General features: G+C 39.9%; 4 protein-coding genes across 4 annotated transcripts; 2 read left to right on the top strand and 2 right to left on the bottom strand.

Annotated features, from left to right (window-relative positions):
* Nucleotides 1-345: 345 nt before the first annotated feature.
* On the top strand, nucleotides 346-3,698 carry LOC117825426 (extracellular calcium-sensing receptor-like). Its single transcript, XM_034701270.1, has 5 exons — nucleotides 346-588; nucleotides 1,130-1,954; nucleotides 2,076-2,297; nucleotides 2,417-2,540; nucleotides 2,749-3,698. Exons 1-5 carry the CDS (start codon nucleotides 346-348, stop codon nucleotides 3,645-3,647), a joined length of 2,313 nt encoding a protein of 770 aa, XP_034557161.1. The 3' UTR covers nucleotides 3,648-3,698.
* A 1,616-nt stretch (nucleotides 3,699-5,314) lies between these two features.
* Nucleotides 5,315-10,515, bottom strand: LOC117825597 (extracellular calcium-sensing receptor-like). Its single transcript, XM_034701510.1, has 8 exons — nucleotides 10,490-10,515; nucleotides 10,005-10,353; nucleotides 9,188-9,475; nucleotides 8,087-8,638; nucleotides 7,772-7,993; nucleotides 6,398-6,521; nucleotides 5,822-6,294; nucleotides 5,315-5,737 (listed from the first exon to the last, which is right to left on the bottom strand). Exons 1-8 carry the CDS (start codon nucleotides 10,498-10,500, stop codon nucleotides 5,315-5,317), a joined length of 2,442 nt encoding a protein of 813 aa, XP_034557401.1. The 5' UTR covers nucleotides 10,501-10,515.
* A 2,212-nt stretch (nucleotides 10,516-12,727) lies between these two features.
* Nucleotides 12,728-16,947, top strand: LOC117824838 (extracellular calcium-sensing receptor-like). The gene is given in 8 exon segments (XM_034700311.1): nucleotides 12,728-12,816; nucleotides 12,950-13,226; nucleotides 13,789-14,361; nucleotides 14,735-14,788; nucleotides 14,790-14,858; nucleotides 15,056-15,179; nucleotides 16,054-16,286; nucleotides 16,288-16,947. Coding segments are annotated over 8 exon segments (2,079 nt in total).
* Nucleotides 16,948-18,663: 1,716 nt separating this feature from the next.
* Nucleotides 18,664-22,553, bottom strand: LOC117824837 (extracellular calcium-sensing receptor-like). Its single transcript, XM_034700310.1, is given in 13 exon segments — nucleotides 18,664-19,065; nucleotides 19,262-19,342; nucleotides 19,446-19,537; nucleotides 19,540-19,696; nucleotides 19,698-19,918; nucleotides 20,079-20,202; nucleotides 20,329-20,425; nucleotides 20,578-20,708; nucleotides 20,856-21,099; nucleotides 21,229-21,365; nucleotides 21,585-21,785; nucleotides 21,876-22,028; nucleotides 22,197-22,553. Coding segments are annotated over 13 exon segments (2,340 nt in total). The 5' UTR covers nucleotides 22,542-22,553; the 3' UTR covers nucleotides 18,664-18,708.
* Between the last annotated feature and the right edge of the window lie 1,277 nt (nucleotides 22,554-23,830).

Here is a 23,830-nt window from a genome sequence, read left to right as displayed (position 1 = left end):
TTGCTCTTTGTCCTCTGTTTGAATACTGTTTCTGGTTGTGAACTGTTAGGTAGGTTTGAAATGCCTAGTTTGTTCAAACAGGGAGATTTAATGATTGGAGGGATTTTCCCAGTTTATGAAAAAGAGATAAGGAGAACTTCGACATTCAGGAGCAAGCCACCTGTAGTGAAATGTGTTGGGTAAGATTTAATGCATCTGACTTTTATATCTGTCATACATACTCTTGTACTTGTATTTTATAACTGTTTTAACAAGTAAAGATGCTACTCTGTTGTTTTACATCCTCTTTTAATCACACAAACCTTGCTTAGATTTGACCTCCGTGCTTATCGGTGGATCCATGTGATGATATATACAATTGAAGAAATCAACAAAGATCCTGCTCTCCTGCCAAACATAACTCTTGGCTATGGGATCTTTGACTCATGTGCATCTCCTACAAATACTCTGCGTGCTGCACTGACACTGGCAAGCAGACCTGAGGAGACTTCAACTTGTCCCCCAGCAATATGTGCCCTTATAGCAGAGGCAGGATCGTCTCAGTCCTCAGCTGTGGCTGGAGCTCTCGGACCATTTCAAGTGCCAATAGTAAGAGATTTAACGAGGTGTTTATTGCATTATGTTGTGTCTTATATGATGGTTTTGAAGTGAACATTCTGAGATGCTTGTTTTTTCAATTTAAGGTATTTTTGTTTCTGGATTTTTAAACATTACTTGTCTTTTCCTACTCTGAGTAGAAACCTCATATTTGTTAAAGTTCCCAGAAAAGGTAAACTGTGACGTATAAAGTTAGGAGAATCTGGTCAGCAGTAGTTTGAGCAGCACAGAGTCAACTAAGTGAGCATCAGGATTTCAGCTGAGTACTTTCACCACATTGAAATTGAATTAGTGGCATGAGAAGACAGTTTGAGATAACAAATATGTTATAAGCATTGATGTCTTTAAGTCATGAAATACTTAAGTTTCTTAGATGGAGAAATCCAGATCCACACACAGAGAAAAGAACAAAGCCAGCATGAAGCCAGTTAGATATTAAAGGAAATGTTTGTGGCATCAGTGCTTTGTGAGATTGTTTTTTTCCGGTTGTTTGGAGGGTTTACTTCTTTTTCTTATATTTGAATTCTTATAGGTGAGTTACTTCTCAACATGTGCCTGCCTGAGTGACAAAACCAAATATCCTACATTTTTTCGGACAATTCCCAGCGACTACTTCCAGGCGAAAGCTTTGGCAGCACTGGTTAGACGTTTTGGCTGGCAGTGGATTGGAGCAATACAGTCAGACACTGAATATGGGAGGAATGGGATCCAGGCTTTTACTGAGGAGGTTAAGAAACATGGGATCTGCATTGCATTTGTAGGGACAATTCTACGAACGTACCCTATGGATAAGATTTTGGATGTTGTTGAAATTATAAAGCAGTCAACTGTCAAGGTCATCCTTGCTTTTATTTCAGAGAGTGACTTTTACCCTCTGATGCAAGAGGTGGTAAAACAGAACATCACAGGGATTCAGTGGATTGCCAGCGAGGGCTGGATAACAGCACCTCGAATCTCCACACCTGAAATGTACCCAGCTTTTAGTGGAGTCTTAGGGTTCGTGGTGCAGAAGATGGCTATTCCAAAACTCAAACCTTTTCTTACAAGCATCAGCCCCTATGCTGATCCAAGTGCAGCCTTTGTAAAAGATTTCTGGGAGATGATGGTGGGCTGCACACCTGATCCACTTGGGGAGCACACAGGCACTAAGGCAGTGCATGAAGTATGCACTGGAAATGAGACATTAATGAATTCACAGGATGTGTTCTTCAATGTCACAGAGCTCAGAGTGACTTATAATGTCTACAACGCAGTTTATGCCATCGCTCACGCCCTTCATCAGCTGGTTTTCTGCCAACCAGCTGGAGGAAAAGTAATGAAACCATGTTTGAATTTATCAGAAATTCAGCCCAAAAAGGTGAGAAGTCATGCTATTGAAATCTGCCACTTCTCCAACAGCCTGAAAATAATCAGTACAGTTTCCCTTGGATATATCTTATACATATGAACAATAATAAATAATGTATTCCTTTGCTCAGGTCACTGATCACCTAAGAAGGGTGAATTTCAGGAACCAGTTTGGGGATGATGTGTTTTTTGATGCCAATGGTGACCCTCCTGCTTCTTATGATCTTATCAACTGGCAGCTGAAAGATGGTCAGGTGCAACATGTCACAGTGGGTCATTTTGTTTCTGCTGCTAATGGTGATTATAAGCTCAGCATCAAGGATGAAGACATTGTGTGGCGGACAGGAGAAATGGTAAAAAGCAAAGCTTTTTTTAATGCAACTGATCTGTGAGTTGTTAGTGTGTTTCTGAGTTTGTGCAGTTGCAAATGAATATTGCTGTTCAATCATCACATTATTTGAACTTTTTCCAGGTTCCAAAATCTGTGTGCTCTAATATTTGTCCAAAAGGAACAAGAAAAGCTCAAATAAAGGGAAAACCAGCCTGCTGTTTTGACTGTATTCCGTGTGCTGATGGAACTATAGCCAATTCAACAGGTATGAAAAGCATGTGTATGCTATAGAAATCAGCTTTCAGGATCCAGTGTTGGTGTGACGGTGTGGGTGAATGTGTCAAAGAAGTGCCCTCAAATTTCATAATTGCTATATCAGTTATGTGTTTTCTGACTTTGAATTTGGAGGGATATTGTTTACATTTTGAAAACATTGAGTCACAGCACTGAATTTCTCTGTTGATGTTCAACAGGTGCAGCTGACTGCACTCCCTGTCCTCGGGAATACTGGTCCAATGAGGGAAAATATGAGTGCATTCCTAAAACAGTTGAGTTCCTGACGTACGTTGAGCCGATGGGAATCGCTCTCACAGTGGTATCCCTAATAGGGGCTTTACTGTCTTTGGTCACAATGATTGTCTTCATCTGCTACAGAGAAACTCCTGTCATAAAGGCCAGCAACTCTGAGCTCAGCTGTTTCCTGCTGTTTTCTCTTTTTTTGTGTTTCCTCTGTCCCCTCACTTTCATGGGCAGACCCACAGTCTGGACGTGCATGCTGCGCCACACAGCATTTGGTGTCACGTTTGCACTTTGTATTTCCTGTGTCTTGGAAAAAACTATAGTTGTAGTCACAGCTTTCAAGGCTACAATCCCTGGCAAGAAAGCCGCAGCAAAGTTTGGGCCTGCACAGCAGAGGATAATAGTTTGCTCCTGCACTTTGATTCAGATAGTTATATGTGTGTTGTGGCTGAAATTGAACCCCCCTTTCTCAGACATGGTTTTCAGATACAGCAACACAAAGATTGTTCTAGAGTGCAACACAGGCTCTGAGGCTGCTTTTTATGCAGTACTGGGTTACATTGGGATCCTTGCAATAATATGTCTGGCCCTGGCTTTTCTAGCAAGAAAGTTGCCTGATAACTTTAATGAAGCTAAATTTATCACATTCAGCATGCTGATATTCTGTGCTGTCTGGATCACCTTTATCCCAGCGTATGTCAGCTCTCCTGGGAAGTTCACTGTAGCTGTTGAGATATTTGCCATTTTATCTTCAGCATTTGGATTATTGATAAGCATTTTTGCACCAAAATGTTACATAATATTGATCAAGCCAGAAAAAAATACCAAGAAACATGTCATGGGAAAACTGTAAAAATTAAAAAAATATGAGACCATGTCAAGAAGATTCTACTGTTATTTTGAATTTTCCCACAGTGTAAAGTTGAACCATAGCATATGTGCAAGGAAAGATTTATTTTATAAAACAAAAACACGCTTCAACAGCAATTTAATTTAATTTAGGTTTTATTTTTTTTATGAATTACGTTAATGCTCCTGATGTACTTCATGTCAAAACTATGGATGTTATGGTGTGCCAGTTGGCCTAGCTGTTTTAGGGCGTGACCCATGTACAGAGGCCACAGTCCTCAAAACAAATTTAAATTATGTTGTGTCATGTGTTGTGATTCTTTATAACATCCAATTATTGCAATGTATCCAAGGTCTCAATAAAAAAATATAAAACTATACTTTTTAAAAAAATGTTTTGTGTCATTTGGATATGAAGCAGAAGTTGAAGTAGAAGAAGAAAATGGAACAAAAAAGTTGTGTTTTTACTTGGTTTCAAACACATAGATGTGGAAAACAAATATGTGCATATTTGACTATTCATTTAATTTGGAAAGGTAAGGTCAGTAAGTGTTGGGGCTACAACCATATATCCATAACACTCACTGCTCAGACAGTAACTCTAGCTCTCTAAAATGAGCTACTTAGCTGGACAGCTGTTATGTTGGGCGACAGCATCACCTTTACTCACCCCACACTCAGAAGGATTGTGACTTGATGTGAGTTCCCTTGATCCACATGCTAAAGTGTAACATGGCAATAGACTGAAACCTGACAACTTGAATTGCCCCCAGGTTTAATGAAGTATTTCTGTTATTACTCAGATAAGATGAAACATTTCATAAATGAGCTAACTTAGTTGTTGCTATTCACATTAAACTGAACATTTCCATTGATGATAAAATAAAGCTGACAAAGTTTTTCTGCTTTGACCTCGTCAGATTATGTGACACCTTCTTTCAACTGATTGATATGGTTCACGTTAGGGCCTGTGTACACTGATGGCAGTTTTTGTAGTGCTGGCCCCCTTCAAAACCCCCACAGTAAAGGATTGTTTAATTTTTGGAGCACAACTGTGTTCAAAGTCACTTCCACATGACCTACCAATCAGAGCCAAGAAAGTGCTGGACTTCAGATAAACTTTGTTGACAACAATGGAGGGGGACCATACAGAGTGGCTAGCTAAAACTGGCCACACTTGTTTTGCCTAGAGCTGCTGTTAAAGCTACAACACTATATCTATACATTTGTAAAATTCCATTGAATTTAGGCAAACATGAAACATACGGAGCCTTTTAAAACAGATTTCAGTGTCGCTACTAAGATAAACTGAAGTTCCTTGGGACAGCGCTCTGCAGTTGACGTAGCTGGCACTGCCAGCAGCAAAAACGCCATTAGTGGGCACAGGCCCTTAGTCTGCCAGAGTCTGTGAATGAGCAGCATCCTTTGCATTGGGGTGTTCTACACAGAAATAGGGTGCTATTAAGAAATGACAGCCTGTTGCTGAGGGGGATTGACCAATTGAAATCAAGTGCTTAATACAGCAATGCAGTCATTGAAAGAAATGTTATAAACAACTAATTCAGATTAGTTTTTTTATTCTCAAGTCTAGTAAATACTACATTAAGATCATTACATTAAAAGCTCTTATACATGATACTGTTACTCTATGAATGTAATGTACTGTCATTTTCATCTTTGCATCATGTTTTTCTTGCTGTTTTTTTCTGGTTTCAGAATAATAATGTAGCACTTTGGAGCAAAAATACAGAATAGGAGAGCAAAAGCTGAGGCTAAAATAGCGAAAATATGGATGGCTTCAGTGTATTTTCCTGCTGTGCTTACATAAACTGGAATAAAAGTAATCCACACTGCAAAGAATATCAGCATGCTGAAGGTGATGAACTTTGCCTCATTGAAATTATCAGGCAGCTTTCGTGCCAAAAAGGCCATTAGGAAACACATGCAGGCCAGGAAGCCGATGTATCCAAGAACGCACCAGAAGCCAACCTCTGAGCCAGCAGCACACTCCATAATGATGATAGCACTGTGGTAATTTGTGTTGTTGTTGGCATAAGGTGGATATGTGAGCATCCAGATAAGACAGATTAGTACCTGAGAGAAGGGAAAAAACACAATATTTTTTTATTATAGCACAGTTGAGAATGTAATCTCTGACATGTGGATAAATGGCTCTACCTGAATACATGTCCCTAAAAGCACACTTGCTCTCTGCTGGTCAGGTCCAAACCACTTCATGACATTATTTCCTGGCAGTGTGGACCTGAAAGCCATTAGGACCACTAAAGTCTTGGCCAGCAGGCAGGAAATGCAGAGAGCAAAACTGATCCCAAATGCTGGGTATCTGATGCGGCAGAGCCAGTCTGAGGGCTCACCAATGAACAGAAGGCCAACAAGAAAACAGACAGCAAGAAACACCAGGAGAAGGAAGCTCAGCTCCATGTTGTTGGCCCGAACCAGTGGTGTGTCTTTGTACGTAAGGAATATGGCAAGGATTGAGAGGGAAGTACAAGCTCCGAGGACAGAAATTACACACAACACAATACCCATCACCTCATGGTAAGACAGGAACTCAATAGCCTTTGGGATGCAGTGATCTCTGAGGTTATTGGGCCAAGATTCCTCTGAGCAGCGTAAGCATTCCAAAGAATCTGAAGATGGACAAGAGAATCTTTTAGCATCAAGAAGATAGCTTTAGATACAAGCAGCAAAAGTGATGTTTGGATAGCACTTGAAAGAAAGAGCTAAACACACCAGTCTTGTTACTAATTTCTCCCTCAGTACAAGGGACACAGTCAAAACAGCAGATGGGTTCCCCTTTTCTCCTGGCGATGCGGAAGCCTGGAGGACAGCTGTCACTGCATACAGACCGGGAAGCCTGAGAGGCAAAGTTCAGCCACTCAACAAGACACTGATTTCAATCATAGTTACGTAAAGGACTTCTGTCTCTGCTTAGCTATGTTATACTGGTCCAAGACATCTCTTTTTAAGAATAAACACTGAAAGTATGCAAACCAAAATCAGAAAGATCTTCAAAAAATGTGTGTTCTAACAAAAGATAAATACATATTTGTGAATTATTACACAAGAGAAATTGCTGTGTGAAGGCAGTTATTTGAGGCAGTTGTTCATAGAAGCCCCAATTGAACAAGCATACCTACTTTTTTTTTTATACCTTGTTTCCCATGATAACAAGCTAGTTTCAGTCGTTTTCTCATGATCTTGACTTATTTTTCCTGTTACCTTTGAAAAACTTTGTTATTACCACCACTGAAAGATCAGAAACGGACTGCATGGGAGTTTGTCCCACAATTACACCTGGTAAATACATTTGTCAAACTTTGCCTGCGAGGTTTAACAGGGGTGTAAGTATCCAGCCTTGAAATGGCAATATGTAAGAGCCTTGTGTGTTTTGTGCTTTTGCAACTCAAGGATACAAGTTCAGTCAAGCTCTCATAGTTAACATAGTAAAATAAATATTGTTGCATGTCTTTTTAGGGCTTCAAGTTAAATTTACTGCATTATCAGAACCCCAAGTAAACACTAATGCTCAAGTCACCATAGTTAGAGTAGTCCATCTTCATTAACTTAATAACTCTAGTTAACATAATTACAAGATTTTTAAGTTGCTATCTTGAAAAAAAAAAACATTTTAGTTTCAATTTCAAGAATATTTGAAATCAGAAGCAAAAGTTCTGAATTTAAGAAAGAAAACATTTTGGATACAAAAATAAATGTTGTTGATAAAGTCCAATTCTGTTCTGTTTTCAACTTTGACTTGTTTTCTGAGCTCTGGGCTATGCTCCAAATGAAACATAACTTTCATTTAGACATTTGAAAAAACAGAAAAACATGTTTTTCTCTGACTCTATGACAAACTTCTGTCGACATTGTTAAAATTCTACACATTTTCCCATCACAGTATTTGGCTATTATTGGGTTTTATTCCAGAAAACATCATATTTAATTTAAATGAACGTCACTTTGTTAACATTTTTCTCTGTCTGTATTTTAACAGTGAAGTATACTGCTCACTGATAGCATTAAATTAATTGATGTGTTGATTAAAAGTACATACAGCAATCTAAGAGGTGAACACGGTCTCAAGCCCATTTTCAGAGAACACACCTGCTTCCCAACAGGCCACTGAATCACTGAGTCCTTTATGACCAGGCTGCGTCCAGCAGGCGAGGAGGCGTCATAGAAACCAACTTTTACCAAATAAAGTGAGCCGTCTGGATTCTTCTGCCAGTTTATGAGATCATAAGAAGCAATGGGGTCTCCATTTTGATCGAAATTGATTTTCTCTCCCAGTGCAGAAAATTTTGCACGTTTCATATAGTAGATCAGCTGATGGGGGAGAGAAAATATGTTATCTTAACACAAAATTTGGAGCATCTATTTATTATTTACTTAAAAATAATTTCTGACAGTTTGTCTCACCTGCCAAGGTTTGAAGTTCTTTGGGTCTGCACAGGTGTCATTGAGGAAAGGCCCCAGGCCAGCTTTGCAGTTACTCATATCATGCAAAGCATGGGCCACAAGATACACCGCCTTGTAGACATTATAGGACACTCTAAGCTGTGTCACATCAGAGTAAGGAGAATAAACATCATTCAAATCCTCCGTCCCTTTACATGGCAACCTGTCGAAGTAGTTATCACCCTTGTGAGAGTGGCTGTTCACTGACTCATTCAGGCGGCAGTGAAACAGCTCTTCCCAAAACTCTGCTAAAAAAGCTGATTTATGAATACTCGATGGTTTGAGATTAGTTAGGTGCTCTTTCAGTTCTGGAATCACATCAGCTCTCCGGATGGCGAACCCCAGAGTTCCTGTCAGGAGATCTCCAAACTTTGCCCAGAGTGATTTGGCAGTAGCCCAAGCTTCACTAGCGATCCACTGCAGCCCGGTTACATTCCGACGTCGTATCTCTGCCAGAATCCCCTGCAGCTCGGACTCACCAGAAAAGTTAATGATGACCTTTGAAGATGCCATCTACACAGTGAGAACAGGGGTATATTCAATATTTAATTAACCTTACACAAGTTTAGAGCTGTAATAAAGTTATGGTGTGCTGGACCTCCCTCACTTTACATGAAATATGATTCATATTTAAGCTCCTGTTATTGAAGAGATCATACTTTTGTGCATCATTACTGAATCAGTATATAAAAGGCCACATGCACAGGGACTTTTTTTTGTTGTCCGTGTTGAGAGATATAAATGCTGAAGTAGGACTGGAGCAAAAACAATTTAAAATTTGGATCACATTTCTAATTTCTATGCAAGATTATTGTCAACACAGAAATTGGATATGGTCATTGTAAGGATAATACCATTGCAAAGAAAAAATTTACATGAATTAACTTGAGTGCATTGTTTGAGGCCCCAAAATGTAGTGTTGCCCCATCTACACTTTATGCCTTTTCTTTATTCAGTATCACACAGCAACACAGCAAACTCAAGCCTCATTTCATTGCCGTTCTTCATGTTATTTTCTCTATCAGGTCTCAGCATGAAGATTACGTCATGACTCAAAGTTACCTGAATAATATCCAGAAGCTCATCTAGAGCCTGCTGATTCAGTGTTACGGGGTAAAAGTGAGTGTAGGCAGCACACACACCGTACTGCACCGACTCCTGCAGAAAGAGCTCAATGGCAAAGCGAGCGTAATCAGACTCTACGCCAATGACTCCCACCCACGTCCAGCCAAAATAGCTAACCAGCCGGGCCAGCGCTCTAATCTGGAAGGCGTCACTAGGCATTGTGCGCATGAATGTGGGGAACTCCTTTTGATTACTCAGACAGCTGCAGGATGCAAAATAGCTCACCTAGTTAAAGCAAACATTAGTTAACTTTCAGCACACTGTGGCTTCATGAAAAGGCAGAAATTTAGGCATCAGTTTCACAGAACAAAGCTAAAGTCTGAACATGATGTCAAGAGTGTATTTAGGGACTTTGGTGACTTATAGTCTAACCCAGCTTAAAAAAAGATATCATTGAGTTAAAAATACACACATTTGTGATGATTCAATAATATCTAAAATTGTAATTTGTCTGTTTTTTACATCATAAGCAGAACACTTCCTCATCTAAAAAAATATAGCAATTTGAATTTAGAAAATAAAGCATCATAAAAACTTTGAGTGGGAGGAAATTCCCACTTCTAAAGTTGAATAAACAGTTAAAACCACTTTGGATTACCTGGAAAATGTATGATAAAATAGATTTAATAAATCAGAATTGAGGCTTTTTTCACTGGACATCAATGTTTCCAAAAGAACTGATACAATGACACTGCTGGAACATGTCCTTAATATCATCTCAACTAAAATACTCAAATAAATCATACAGTCTCACCAGTGGGATATGGAAAGAACCCAGGGTTCTTAGCAGTGCCATTGACACTCCAGAGGCAGCATCTCCTATGATTACTGAGGATACAGTCGTTTGTACTGCAGAACAGCCTGAATTAAAACCATCTTTTTTTTCGGTTTCATTGTCTCCTTTCACACTCTCAGCTCTGGAACTTCTTTCTGGCTGGCCGTTCACAAGCAGTAGAGATGCTCTTAAAGACACAGGTATGTCATCGCAGCTGTCGCGGATGTGGAATCCCAGTTTGAGCTGTGGCAGAAGGTCACTGCGCTTATTTATCTCTTGGATTGCAAAAGTCATGGTCTGCATCCAGCGCAAGGCACGAGAGCTGAAACTGTGTAGGATTGAAGAGCAGTTCATGACACAACACAATAATATATGAAAATGACATAACACCAATACAGAACAATTACATCAATGGCTTGCTATTTTAGCAAACTACTATCAAATACATTCATATAGAAACTTACTATTTATACATGGTCGGTGTCGGCTTTGTTTTATAAGTTGGAAGAGAGGACACAGAGCTGTAGTGTAAAGGAAACAACCCTCCTATAACTACATCTCCATCTTCATACAAACTGTTATTTCCCTCTTCCCCCAAGAAAACACAGTCATCCACAGCAGCAGAAGCAGAGAATGAGTTAGCCCTAAACAGAGACAGTAAAAAAAGTAAAGACAGCACAGTCATAGCTGGCTCAGGTTGGAGAGATATCTCCCGCTAAGCTGTGTTCAATATTTCAACAGCTAAACACAGAGTGGTCATATTTCTGGATACAGCTGGTTTATATACTGTTACCAAGTACTAGAGGCACCGCCCAGGTACAGCAGTTGAAACATCATTGCAGGTAACTCTTTCCTAGGTTACATTTATTACAGCTTTTCTGTAAGATACACTTTAAAATTGTATTGTATTAGCTCATCATTTGCATATCTTGTTATTATTAGGCAGTGTTGGAGTTTTGCCCATGTGGTGCAATGTTGAAGACCTCCCGGACAGGGGTCTCCGCCAGACGTTCCCAGTTCACCCGCACTATTCATTTGGGTTTACCAGGTCTGTCAGGCAGCCTCCCCCGCCATCTAATCCAACTCACCACCAGGTGGTGATCAGTTGACAGCTCTGCACCTCTCTTCACCCGAGTGTCCAAAACATGCGGCCGCAGATCCGATGATACGACTACAAAGTCGATCATCGATCTTTGGCCTCGGGTGGTCTGGTACCAGGTACACTTGTGAACCACCCTATGATCGAACATGGTGTTCGTTATGGACAGTCCATGCCTAGCACAGAAGTCCAACAACAGAACACCACTCGGGTTCAGATCGGGCAGGCCGTTCCTCCCAATCACCCCTCTCCAGGTGTCTCCGTCATCGCCCACGTGGGCGTTGAGGTCCCCCAGGAGAACAATGGAGTCCCCATCCGGGATCCCTTCCAGAACCCCATCCAGAGACTCCAAGAAGGCCGGGTACTCCGAACTGCCATTTGGTGCATATGCACAAACAACAGTCAGAGCCTTCCTCCCCGCAACCTTAAGTCGCAGGGAGGTGACCCTCTCGCCCCCCGGGGAAAACTCCAATATCGAGGCACTCAGCCGGGGGCTTGTGAGTAAATTGCCGTTTCATGAAGGGTTTTTTTAATCGCTCTTAGTCTGGCCCCTCCCCCGGGACCAATTTGCCTTGGGAGACCCTACCAGGGGCGGATGCCCCCGACAACACAGCTCCCGGGTTCACCGGGACACACAAACCCCTCCACCACGTTAAGGTGGCGATTCTTGGAGGAGCTGGCGATTCTTGGAGGTCTCCAGAGTTCCCACATGTAAACAGAGTGTTGTTAAAAGAAGAGGTGATGCAACACAATTATATACATGCCGCTGTCCCAACTTTTTTGAAACGTACTGCTGGCATGAAACTTAAAATGAGCATATATTTCTCCAAAAAGTCATATTGTTCAGTTTCAAAATTGTTGTCTTTGCACTATTTCTAAACAGATAGGCTTGAAATGATTCGCAAACCATCAAATTCTATTCATATCAACATATGACACATGCAATTTTGCTTTACACTTATCTTTATGATTCAATTGCATCATGCAACAATTCTTTGGATCATGTTACAGCACAGATCATCTACTGAATTAATGTGACTTAGAAGTATTCCAAACATCTGAGATGGAAGATACACACATTAAAAGTCCCAGTGATGTTGTATGCTTTTTCAGCACTCAAAGAATGCTACATTAGTTCCTGCAGCTGAATCAAAAACTTAAAAAATATATATATCATTATGATGATTATATTTAATAATAATTTTATATTTTTCTCTATTCCTTTATTTTGACAAAAATAAAATGACTGATAATAAACTATATTTGTAATGTGAACTGTATTTTGTAATAAGCTTTACTTTTCATATTTAGGTATGGTTATTAAACTGTACAGCATGGCTGTGTGCACTCCTCTTTTGATGATGTAAGCTAGAACTGTCCTGTGGGAAACAAGTCAACCTTTTACATAGAGATCATGTCAACCTGCATCCAACACAGTTCATATAAGAGCTGTGTCCTCTCTTCTTTAATATGCTTAGCAAACATGCATGAGCTGCAGAAAGTCGTTACCTTATTACTCTTTGTCCTCTGTTTGAATACTGTTTCTGGTTGTGAACTGTTAGGTAGGTTTGAAATGCCTAGTTTGTTCAAACAGGGAGATTTAATGATCGGAGGGATTTTCCCAGTTTATGAAAAAGAGATAAGGAGAACTTCGACATTCAGGAGCAAGCCACCTGTAGTGAAATGTGTTGGGTAAGATTTAATGCATCTGACTTTTATATCTGTCATACATACTCTTGTGCTTGTATTTTATAACTGTTTTAACAAGTAAAGATGCTACTCTGTTGTTTTACATCCTCTTTTAAATCACACAAACCTTGCTTAGATTTGACCTCCGTGCTTATCGGTGGATCCATGTGATGATATATACAATTGAAGAAATCAACAAAGATCCTGCTCTCCTGACAAACATAACTCTTGGCTATGGGATCTTTGACTCATGTGCATCTCCTACAAATACTCTGCGTGCTGCACTGACACTGGCAAGCAGACCTGAGGAGACTTCAACTTGTCCCCCAGCAATATGTGCCCTTATAGCAGAGGCAGGATCGTCTCAGTCCTCAGCTGTGGCTGGAGCTCTCGGACCATTTCAAGTGCCAATAGTAAGAGATTTAACGAGGTGTTTATTGCATTATGTTGTGTCTTATATGATGGTTTTGCAGTGAATATTCTGAGATGCTTGTTTTTTCAATTTAAGGTATTTTTGTTTCTGGATTTTTAAACATTACTTGTCTTTTCCTACTCTGAGTAGAAACCTCGTATTTGTTAAAGTTCCCAGAAAAAGTTAACTGTGACGTATAAAGATAGGAGAATCTGGTCAGCAGTAGTTTGAGCAGCACAGAGTCAACTAAGTGAGCATCAGGATTTCAGCTGAGTACTTTCACCACATTGAAATTGAATTGTACATGCGTTGAATTAAATTAGTGGCATGAGAAGACAGTTTGAGATAACAAATATGTTATAAGCATTGATGTCTTTAAGTCATGAAACACTTAAGTTTCTTAGATAGAGAAATCCAGATCCACACACAGAGAAAAGAACAAAGCCAGCGTAAAGTCAGTTAGATATTAAAGGAAATGTTTGTGGCATCAGTGCTTTGTGACATTGTTTTTTTCCGGTTGTTTGGAGGGTTTACTTCTTTTTCTTATATTTGAATTCTTATAGGTGAGTTATTTCTCAACATGTGCCTGCCTGAGTGATAGAGCAAAATATCCGTCATTTTTTCGGACAATTCCCAGTGACTACTTCCAGGCGAAAGCTTTGGCAGCACTGGTTAGACGTTTTGGCTGGCAGTGGATTGGAGCAATACAGTCAGACAATGAATATGGACAGAATGGGGTCAAGGCTTTTACAGCAGAGGTTAAAAAGCATGGAGTTTGCATGGCATTTGTCATGACAATAACACGTACCTACACAAGAGATAAAATTCTGCATATTGTCGAAACGATCAAGCAGTCAACTGCAAAGGTCATCCTTGCTTTTGTTGAAGAGGGTGACTTTTACCCTCTGATGCAAGAGGTGGTGAAGCAGAACATCACAGGGATTCAGTGGATTGCCAGCGAAGCCTGGATAACAGCTTCTCTACTCTCCACACCTGAAATGTACCCAGCTTTTGGTGGAGCCCTAGGGTTTGTGGTGCAGAAGATGGCTATTCCAAAACTCAAACCTTTTCTTACAAGCATCAGCCCCTATGCTGATCCAAGTGCAGCCTTTGTAAGAGATTTCTGGGAGATGATGGTGGGCTGCACACCTGATCCACCTGGGGAGCACACAGGCACTAAGGCAGTGCATGAAGTATGCACTGGAAATGAGACATTAATGAATTCACAGGATGTGTTCTTCAATGTCACAGAGCTCAGAGTGACTTATAATGTCTACAACGCAGTTTATGCCATCGCTCACGCCCTACATCAGCTGGTTTTCTGCCAACCAGCTGGAGGAAAAGTAATGAAACCATGTTTGAATTTATCAGAAATTAAGCCAAAAGAGGTGAGAAACAGTGCCAGTTAATTATTACACCACTGTTACTGTCTGATAACAAACAGGAAAGTCTTTTTTTTTGCTGGATCTTGGTAAATGAACATTAAAAAGAATGTATTTATTTGCTCAGGTCACTGATCACCTCCAAAGGGTGAATTTCAGGAACCAGTTTGGGGATGATGTGTTTTTTTGATGCCAATGGTGACCCTCCTGCTTCTTATGATATTATCAACTGGCAGTGGAGAGACAGTCAGGTGCAACATGTCACAGTGGGTCATTTTGTTTCTGCTGCTAATGGTGATTACAAAATCAGCATCAAGGATGAAGACATTGTGTGGCGGACAGGGGAAACGGTCATTTTATATACTTTTTTCAAGCAGTAAGTTTCACCGTTGTTCCATTAGTACAAAACATCCTCTAATCTCTTTTTTTTTTCCTTTTGTTTCCCCAGATTCCTGTATCGATATGTTCTACTGTTTGTCCACTTGGGACAAGAAAAGCTCAAATAAAGGGAAAACCGACTTGCTGCTTTGACTGTATTACATGTGCTGATGGATCAATCGCTAACACAACAGGTAAGAAAAGCATGTACGCCACAATTAACATTATTCGTTAACACTTTACAATAATGGTATAATTTTTTTGTGAACTAATGCTTAATTCATATTGAAGAAATGCATGACCCATGATGAATTTTTATATGAATTCAAGTGCACTATTAATTCCTGTTGTTCACCATGAACTAATGATCATGTTACTATGCCTCTATGTAATGAAAACATGTTTATACATAATTAGTTAAGGTATGTTAATTAACAGTTACTTCATACATTAATTCATGTGTGACCAAATGGGCTGGACATACAAGCAACATACAACCATAAATGTAAATAGCGTCTCAGATGAAATTTTAAAGCTTCGTATTTTTAAGAAAAAAAAAACTCAACACCCATTATTGAGCCTGTTTTCAAAAAATGAAGCTTTAAAATATATTTTAAGATGCTATTTACATGTATGGTCCCAACAAAATCTTGTGCAAATTTGGTCATAATTGATGTATGAAATAACTGTTAATTAACATACCTTAACTCATGATTTATCAAACACTTTGTAATTACATAGAAGCATAGTGACATGACCATTACTTCATGTTGATCAAAATTAAACAATAGTGCAACCCTTATTAATTCACACAGAAATTCATTATGAGTCATGCATTACTTCAACATGAACTAAGCATTAATTCACTACAAAGAAATGGTACCATTATTGTAAAGTATTACCCATTATTCAGTATCATAGCAATAATGAAGAATTTGCATATTCCTCATGTTTAAATTATTATTTTGATATGTCTAATCCTTATTTAATCTCTCCGTATAAAATGTGTATCTTGCATCTTAAATCCACACACAGCTGAATTTCTCTGTTGATGTTCAACAGGTGCAGCTGACTGCACTCCCTGTCCTCTGGAATACTGGTCCAACGAGAGAAAAGATGAGTGCATTCCTAAAACAATTGAGTTCCTGACGTACGTTGAGTCGATGGGAATCGCTCTCACAGTGGTATCCCTAATAGGGGCTTCACTGTCTTTGGTCACAATGATTGTCTTCATCTGCTACAGAGAAACTCCTGTCATAAAGGCCAGCAACTCTGAGCTCAGCTGTTTCCTGTTGTTTTCCTCTTTTTTTGTGTTTCCTCTGTCCCCTCACTTTCATGGGCAGACCCACAGTCTGGACGTGCATGCTGCGCCACACAGCATTTGGTGTCACGTTTGCACTTTGTATTTCCTGTGTCTTGGGAAAAACTATAGTTGTAGTCACAGCTTTCAAGGCCACAATCCCTGGCAAGAAAGCTGCAGCAAAGTTTGGACCTGCACAGCAGAGGATAATAGTTTGCTCCTGCACTTTGATTCAGATAGGTATATGTGTGTTGTGGCTGAAGTTAAACCCCCCTTTCCCAGACATGGTTTTCAGATACAGCAACACAAAGATTGTTTTAGAGTGCAACACAGGCTCTGAGGCTCCGTTTTACACTGTGCTTGGGTACATCGGGATCCTTGCAATAATATGTCTGGCCCTGGCTTTTCTAGCAAGAAAGTTGCCTGATAACTTTAATGAAGCTAAATTTATCACATTCAGCATGCTGATATTCTGTGCTGTCTGGATCACCTTTATCCCAGCGTATGTCAGCTCTCCTGGGAAGTTCATAGTAGCTGTTCAGATTTTTGCAATTTTATCTTCAGCATTTGGATTATTGATAAGCATTTTTGCACCGAAATGTTACATAATATTGATCAAGCCAGAAAAAAATACCAAGAAACATGTCATGGGAAAAGTGTGAAAAAGAATAATGATTTATCTTAATCTATTGATTTTACTTTTACTCCTCAATCTTGCTTGATGTACTGTAGTTGCCAATGCAAAGCAATATCAATACAAATATTCATTCACACAGGAGCCATTTGCTGGCAACTGTTCTACATATCCCATTTAGGATGCACATATGAACTGTAATGATGGCAATAACCATGGGCTCTGGTTATTAATAGCAATTTACCAAGGTACCAAGTTTATTGGTTGTTCAACATGTATCATCCCCATAACCACTTTTGTAAACATAAAATATATATGTTCTGTGTATTTTTCTTCTTTTATTTTTGTTCTGATGTTTTGTACACATTAAAAATGTAACCACAAAGGCAGAGACACTTGAAATATACAAATAAACTCTCATTGTACTGTCGACGTCTTGATGACTGATGGGGGATAGTGTTTCTGTGTTAACAGTTCATTAGTAAAGGAGAATGAAGCAAATGCAGGCCAGGATTCTGTTGTGACTGACAACAAACCAAAAGCTGACCTCTGAACCAGCAATGCCTGTTTTTTATGATTCTATTATCACCGGTTTTCTTGCTATGAAATGCATACTGTTTGAGTCCAACCAACTTCAAGGCATAACTTCCCGTAGGTAACTTTACATGACCCCTACCATGATCTAAAGTCCCTTGTCGAACTGAAACATCAAATTTTTCAAACTGCTGATACAGATTTGGTAATCTGTATAAATATGTTTCTGGATTAGATTAATCCATGTTTTTTCTTTGAATTCATCTCAGTCTAAAATTGAAAAATTGAACCTGTGCAACCAGTGCTAAAAATAGAAAATAATAAGTGCCGCACTTCCCTTATCCACATGTTGGCATGTGTATTGTTGTTCTAAATTTCTACAGTTAATAAAAGATACCAGGACACATAATGCTGATTTTCACAACAAAAACGTCCTAAAAAATATACTTAGGTGTGTCACAAAAACAAAGAACCTCTGTAGAGACTGGATAGTTTGTGTTTACTTGATGTCATTCTCTGCAAAAACAGACGAGTGAGCATTATGTTACGCCCATGAAAGGTCAGGAGGACAGGACAGGAGAGGGTACTGGCAACTGGTAGGAAGTCCAGGTGCGCCACAGCATACTGGACCACTTAGAGCACACTGTGCAACATTATAACTATGACCAGTGATTTATATTTCAACCATCATGCCAGTATGTGTAAAAAAAAACTCATGGTCATGTCATGTTTTCTATAACACCAAGTTGGCAGGGCTAACCTCTCAAAGGCCTCCCTCAAGTTCAGCTTCTGCACAGATCAAGGTCCCAGAAAAGACCAAGATTCAAGGTCAACTGTAACTTGTACCTCATCAAAGATACAGTTGGTTAATCAATCACTAGGACGGAGTCTTAATGCCTCTGTTCAGAGTCTAATACTAAACAGATAAAGTTCTCAGGATTTCAGCACAACAGAACTAATACCAAGTGGGTTTCCCATACAAGGAATCTGACCTGCTGTTAATTGATGGAGATACCTTTGTGATTGATTTGCATCTTGTTTAGATTAGTAAGATCACATTTTGTATGTTTGTCAGGCCCTGTTTTGAATTAACTGTTGAAATCAAACACAGAAGAGGTTTTATATGTACTTTTATTCAGTGTCACATAAACATTGAAGCTATTAAAATTGTAATTGTATTTTTTATTATTCAATAAAATAGTGTATTTTTTCTTAGCAACTTAAAAATTACTATCTACAACAAAAAAAGCCAAGTTCACCTGGGAAATTTTCCTGTTATACCTTTCTTAATATTTCTCTCAGGCATCAGTAAAATGATGTAACATTTAGGCACAAAAATACACACTAGCAGTCCAAAACTTGATGCTAATATTGCAAATACTTCCACAGCTACAGTGAACTTTCCAGGAGAGCTGACATAAGCTGGGATGAAAGAGATCCACACGGCCCAGAAGATCAGCATGCTGAAGGTGATGAGCTTTGCCTCGTTGAATGTATCCGGCAGCTTCCGTCCAAGATACGCCAAGAGGAGGCAGAGGAAGGCAAGCAGGCCGATGTAGCCGAGGACCAGATAAAATCCTGGAGGCCATGGCTCCTTACACTCCAAAACAATCTGGTTAGGTCAAATGATACAGGAGTAAAAATCAATAAACACGTCTTGGAACATTTGCAAAAGGATGTGATATGACATAATTTTATCATGTTTGGTTCAGATCTCCACCAAAGCCCATGTGTTACATTTAGACTATTGACTTTGAATACTTCAAATGGTGTACAATAAGGACACTGTGGGACACTTCTATTCTTACTTTTCCTGTTGTAGCTTGGTAGGTTGGGTTCCTGAATGGGAATGGAGGTGCAGACAACAGCCAACCAGCACAGAGACAAACCTTAAATTGAGAGAAAGGGTCAGCTTATTTAATAAGAGCACACAAACCATACAATAGTCACCATTTTGAGGTTGGATTTAGGCAAAAATTTTATCACCCTAACCTGAGGAGTTGTGGTGCAAAGAATCAGAGTCCTCTGCTGAGAGGGTCCAAAAAACTTCAAGGCCCTGGAACTTGGCGCACTGGACCGAAAGCCAAGAGAACTACAATAGTCTTGACTAGGAGGCAGGACAGACAGAGGACAAAGCTGATCCCGAATGCTGCCTGGCGTAGTCTACATGTCCAATCAGACGGCTGGCCAATGAACACCAGGGAGCACAAGAAGCAAAGCTTGAGTGACAGCAGAAGCAGGAAAACTTATCTCCGAGTTGTTGGCTTTGACGATTGGCGTGGAACGGAAACAGTGAAAGACAGTTGTGATGGTGGCGGTCGAGGCGACACCCAGCAGTGTGAGTGCAACCAGTATGATGCCCATGGTGTCATAGAAAGACAGGAATTCTTCAACCCCGGCGACACATTTCACCTTGTCTTTGTCTGACCAGTAGTACTCTGGACATTTTGTGCACTCGGTGGAACCTTTGGGGACACATAGATTGACAACACCTTGTGTTTGCATCTGATCATTACATGCTTTGATGACTCTTCATTGTCCAACATTGTGTGGTTTTGATTGCATTTTGCTTCTTATAGCAGTAAGAAAATACATGAATAGAAAAAAAAAACATTTCTTAGATACCTGTCTTGTTACTGATCTCTCCATCTGCACATGGCAAACAATCAAAGCAGCAGTGGGGCTCTCCTGGGCGTCTGGCCTGCCTGCTTCCAGGGGAGCAGGGAACACTACACTGAGATACAGGCACCTGAACAAAGGTCAAACAATTACACACCGTTACACACTTTGCACTGAAGAAAATGTGTTTTTGCAGGTGAAAGGTCAAAGGTCAAATTTAGCTTGACACAAATATTGCATTTAACATTTGACCCACCTGTGACTGTCCTTTTGTCCATACAATGGTGCTCTGTTTCAGCTGCAGCTGTTGTCTCAGCGGAGCTGAACCATCATAGCTCCCCACTTTGACAAATCTAACCACAGCATAAAAATCCTACAATCAGGCCAGAGGTTATGTGACCCTGTTGAACGCTTACATAGCAAACATATACTATAATGCTTTCTCAGTCATTATTTCCAAAATAGACATGTTACTGTTGTGCCTTGAAATATAATATATATTCACCTAATTTCACCCTTGCTGTCCTTCTGCCAGTTAATGATGTCATACAGAGGGACTGGCTCTCCATTGGAGTCAAAATGTACTTTTTCCCCAAACTGGTTGGTGAAATCTACTGTTTTCAGATGATGAAGCAGCTGTATGCAAAGAGGTTAGGGGGGGGGGTCATGGACCAAAAAATGCACAACACGTAAATGAGAGAAAAAAAATCCTAACATTTGAAATACGTATCTTCTTGTTTACGTACTTTAAAGATGTGCTTTTATTGTACTTGTTCAACTAACCTGTCTTGAAGTAAAGAATTTATGTTTCTCACACACTCCCTTGTTTTGTCCACCAGAGTCACAGTTTAACAAAGTGTGCAGAGCATGGGCGATGGCATACACAGCTTTGTACACATTATAAGATATCCTGACCTGAGAGACATCTGTGTAACTGCTATCAGTGTATCTCAGGTCCTCTGAGCCACTGCAAACAGGCCTGACCCTCAAACCTTCATAGTTTTTAGCAGCCACTGCTTTGAATGCACTCATGTTAGAGACAATCTGTCTTGCCAGGGACCTAGAGTTGTTCTGAGAGTCTGATTTGTAATCATGTAAGCTGGGGAAGTTATCCTCTTTATCTCCATCATTTGCTCTGGATATGTAATCTGTAAACCTGAGCCGACAGCCAAACAGCTCTTCCCAGAACATGTTGACAAATTCCATCCCAGGCTCGGGAGAGGGGCGAACATTCAGCAAGAATTCTTTCAAGCCAGGGATTCTGATTCCAGGGAAGGAGAAGCCTAGAGTGCCCTCTAGGAGTGGGTGAAAGTGTGGGGAGGTTAGTAGAGTAGCTGTGACCCACGCCTCACTAGCCACCCACTGGATCCCTGTCACGTTCCTCTTAGCCAACTGGAAAAATATGACAGACAAAAATTCTGAATTTCAAATTACAACTATTCTTTGTATCTGGTCTTGACTAAATGCATACAGGCTTAAACATTTACTGAACTGCAGCAGCAGAGTGCTTACTTCTACAAATAGATCCACCAGCTGTCCCTCGGTTGCAAAGACAACCACAACCTGTGCGGTTGAGCTCTGCAACCTATCCACCATTTCTTGAATCTCGGCCTCTGTGGGCGATTTGGGGATCGTCAAGTGAAATGCCAAACACCCACCTTGTTGTTTGAACTGGTTAGAAAATGCTTGGATGCCATATTGACTGTAGTCATTCTAAAAATAAGCAGAGAAAGGATTTATAAATCATGCAAGTGTGTATTACTGAGTGTCAAAATGTAACAAATAAAAAAGGTCTAATCTCACCGTGGTTCCTATTGTGCCCACCCAGAGCCAGCCAAAGAAGGTGACCAGCTGAACAAGACCTCTAACTTGAAAGAGATCACTAGGCACAGTCCGCAAGAATGATGGGTACATTTTCTTGTCAGTGAGGCAGATGCAAGTGGCAAAATAACTCACCTAAAGAAAAACATAACTTTATCTGAGATTAGACAGAAGCCAGAAGCAAAACATAACATAACTTTTTACACATTTGTGTGTGATTTGTTAGAAAAAAAAGATGGTAGGAAGGAAGCATATGAAAATAATTATAATGTGCAGGATTTTAACTTTTGAGTCTTTTCTTACTAGTGGGATGTTGAAAGGGCCAAGAGTTTGAGCCACAGCTCTTGTAGGGGAAGACGACGCAAGGCCGATCACAACAGGCACAGGAGAATCAGCCAGACAAGAGGATACATTTTCAATCTTTGCATTGTACATTCTCTCCTCTGTCAAGACTCCCTGTCTGTCACCCCTATTAATTACTCCACTGTCCTTTTGCATATCTTTGGAGTCTCTGACTAAAGGAAAAAGAGCTTGCAGGCTGGTGTGGACATGGTCGCAACTGTCCAAGATCCTGTAGCCTAGTTTGACATCTGGTAATAAACTTGAATTTCGGTTAATCTCCTCCACAGCAAAGACCATGGTCATCATCCAGCGGAATGCTCTGTGGTCAAAGCTGCAGAAAAAGTAACAGGTAAATGCAATTTCTCTAATTCATCTTATAAAAGAAGGAAGCACTATCAAAGCACATAAATCACTGCATGAAAACAGAATAAGAACAGTGGGTAAAATATATCATTCAATAGAACTAAACCAGATATCAGGAGTATCCTCACCCGCTGCAAGGTGTCAGCTGAGGTTTGCTTTGGTAGCTGTGTTGCGGCTCAGGGGCCACAAAATGCAAAGGAAAAAATCCTCCAATTATAACATCCCCTGCAGACTGCATGGCCAGAGGCTCACTGTCACTTAGTTTTACACACTGAGGTAAGCCAGAACCATCACTGCCTGTACTTCCCAGTCTCTCTGATGTAATCTTGTCTTCCTTGCCCACACTTCTCTCCAAATGTACTTCATCGCTTTCATTCACACTTTTAGGAACATCAGAAAACACCAGAAAAAGAAGAGTAGATAATGCCATAAGAAACAGCCAGAGAGAAGCCCCGACAAGGGTTGAATGTAGTGTCCATACTGACCCCATAAAGACTGTGTGTGTGATAGCTTGTTCTCAAACATAGTGTTTGAAAGGTTTAAGGCATGGACCGTTTAAGAACTCTGATGATTGCCTCATTTCATTGGTAGTATGAGTCATCAGCAGATGAACCAATCACAATGAAAAAAAGTTTAGGAGAGAGGGCAAGACACATTATACTGTACATGAAAAGACACATGGAAATTCTCAGTACAGATGACTTTATTTGAGTATTTTTACTTATCACATGTTTCATTTCAACATGCACCCTGATTTTATCCCAAACATTGATTATATTAGAGGCCCTTTGTGTGCTTCGACCTGGAGTGCATCACAACTACACATTCTATTAAAATACAATGACAGTGGTACAAGAGCACAGTTTTTCATCATTCTAACTTGAATGGGCTGATAGACTTATACATTTCAGAAAATGATACAATATATTTTCTAAAAGAAAACCAACCTATAAAAAACACATTGGGGAATTAGCAGAAGATATTCATTTGAATACAAACGTGTTTCTTTTAAATAATTAAACAAGATGAAGGTGTGTTGATTGTGAACAGAATAAGCTTTATACTGGATGTAACCATTTTTAGGGCCTGTGTCCATTAACTTAATTTTTTTAGCAGAATCTTTTTATTGTTTTTATTTTTTTGCAGGATGCAGTTGGACATTTCAGCGCTCAATTTCTTGGGCACAGAATTGCATTCAGCATTTTCTTTTTTGGTTGCTACTCTTACAGTGC

Source organism: Notolabrus celidotus, chromosome 14 (genome assembly GCF_009762535.1).
Source record: "Notolabrus celidotus isolate fNotCel1 chromosome 14, fNotCel1.pri, whole genome shotgun sequence".
In the NCBI taxonomy this organism is placed as follows: domain Eukaryota; kingdom Metazoa; phylum Chordata; class Actinopteri; order Labriformes; family Labridae; genus Notolabrus; species Notolabrus celidotus.
The sequence above is the reverse complement of the archived record's forward strand: the minus strand, read 5'-3'. Positions and strand labels throughout refer to the sequence as shown.

Excerpts from the sequence above, each read along its gene's own strand:
- LOC117825597 (XM_034701510.1), bottom strand. Across the intron at positions 6,522-7,771 it reads AGTGGCCTGTTGGGAAGCAG|GCTTCCCGGTCTGTATGCAG; the intron begins GTGTGTTCTCTG and ends TTTGCCTCTCAG. Across the intron at positions 6,295-6,397 it reads AGAAATTAGTAACAAGACTG|ATTCTTTGGAATGCTTACGC; the intron begins GTGTGTTTAGCT and ends GTCCATCTTCAG.
- LOC117825426 (XM_034701270.1), top strand. The coding sequence starts at position 346 with ATGATATATACAATTGAAGAAATCAACAAAGATCCTGCTCTCCTGCCA. Across the intron at positions 589-1,129 it reads GACCATTTCAAGTGCCAATA|GTGAGTTACTTCTCAACATG; the intron begins GTAAGAGATTTA and ends GAATTCTTATAG. Across the intron at positions 2,298-2,416 it reads TGTGGCGGACAGGAGAAATG|GTTCCAAAATCTGTGTGCTC; the intron begins GTAAAAAGCAAA and ends AACTTTTTCCAG.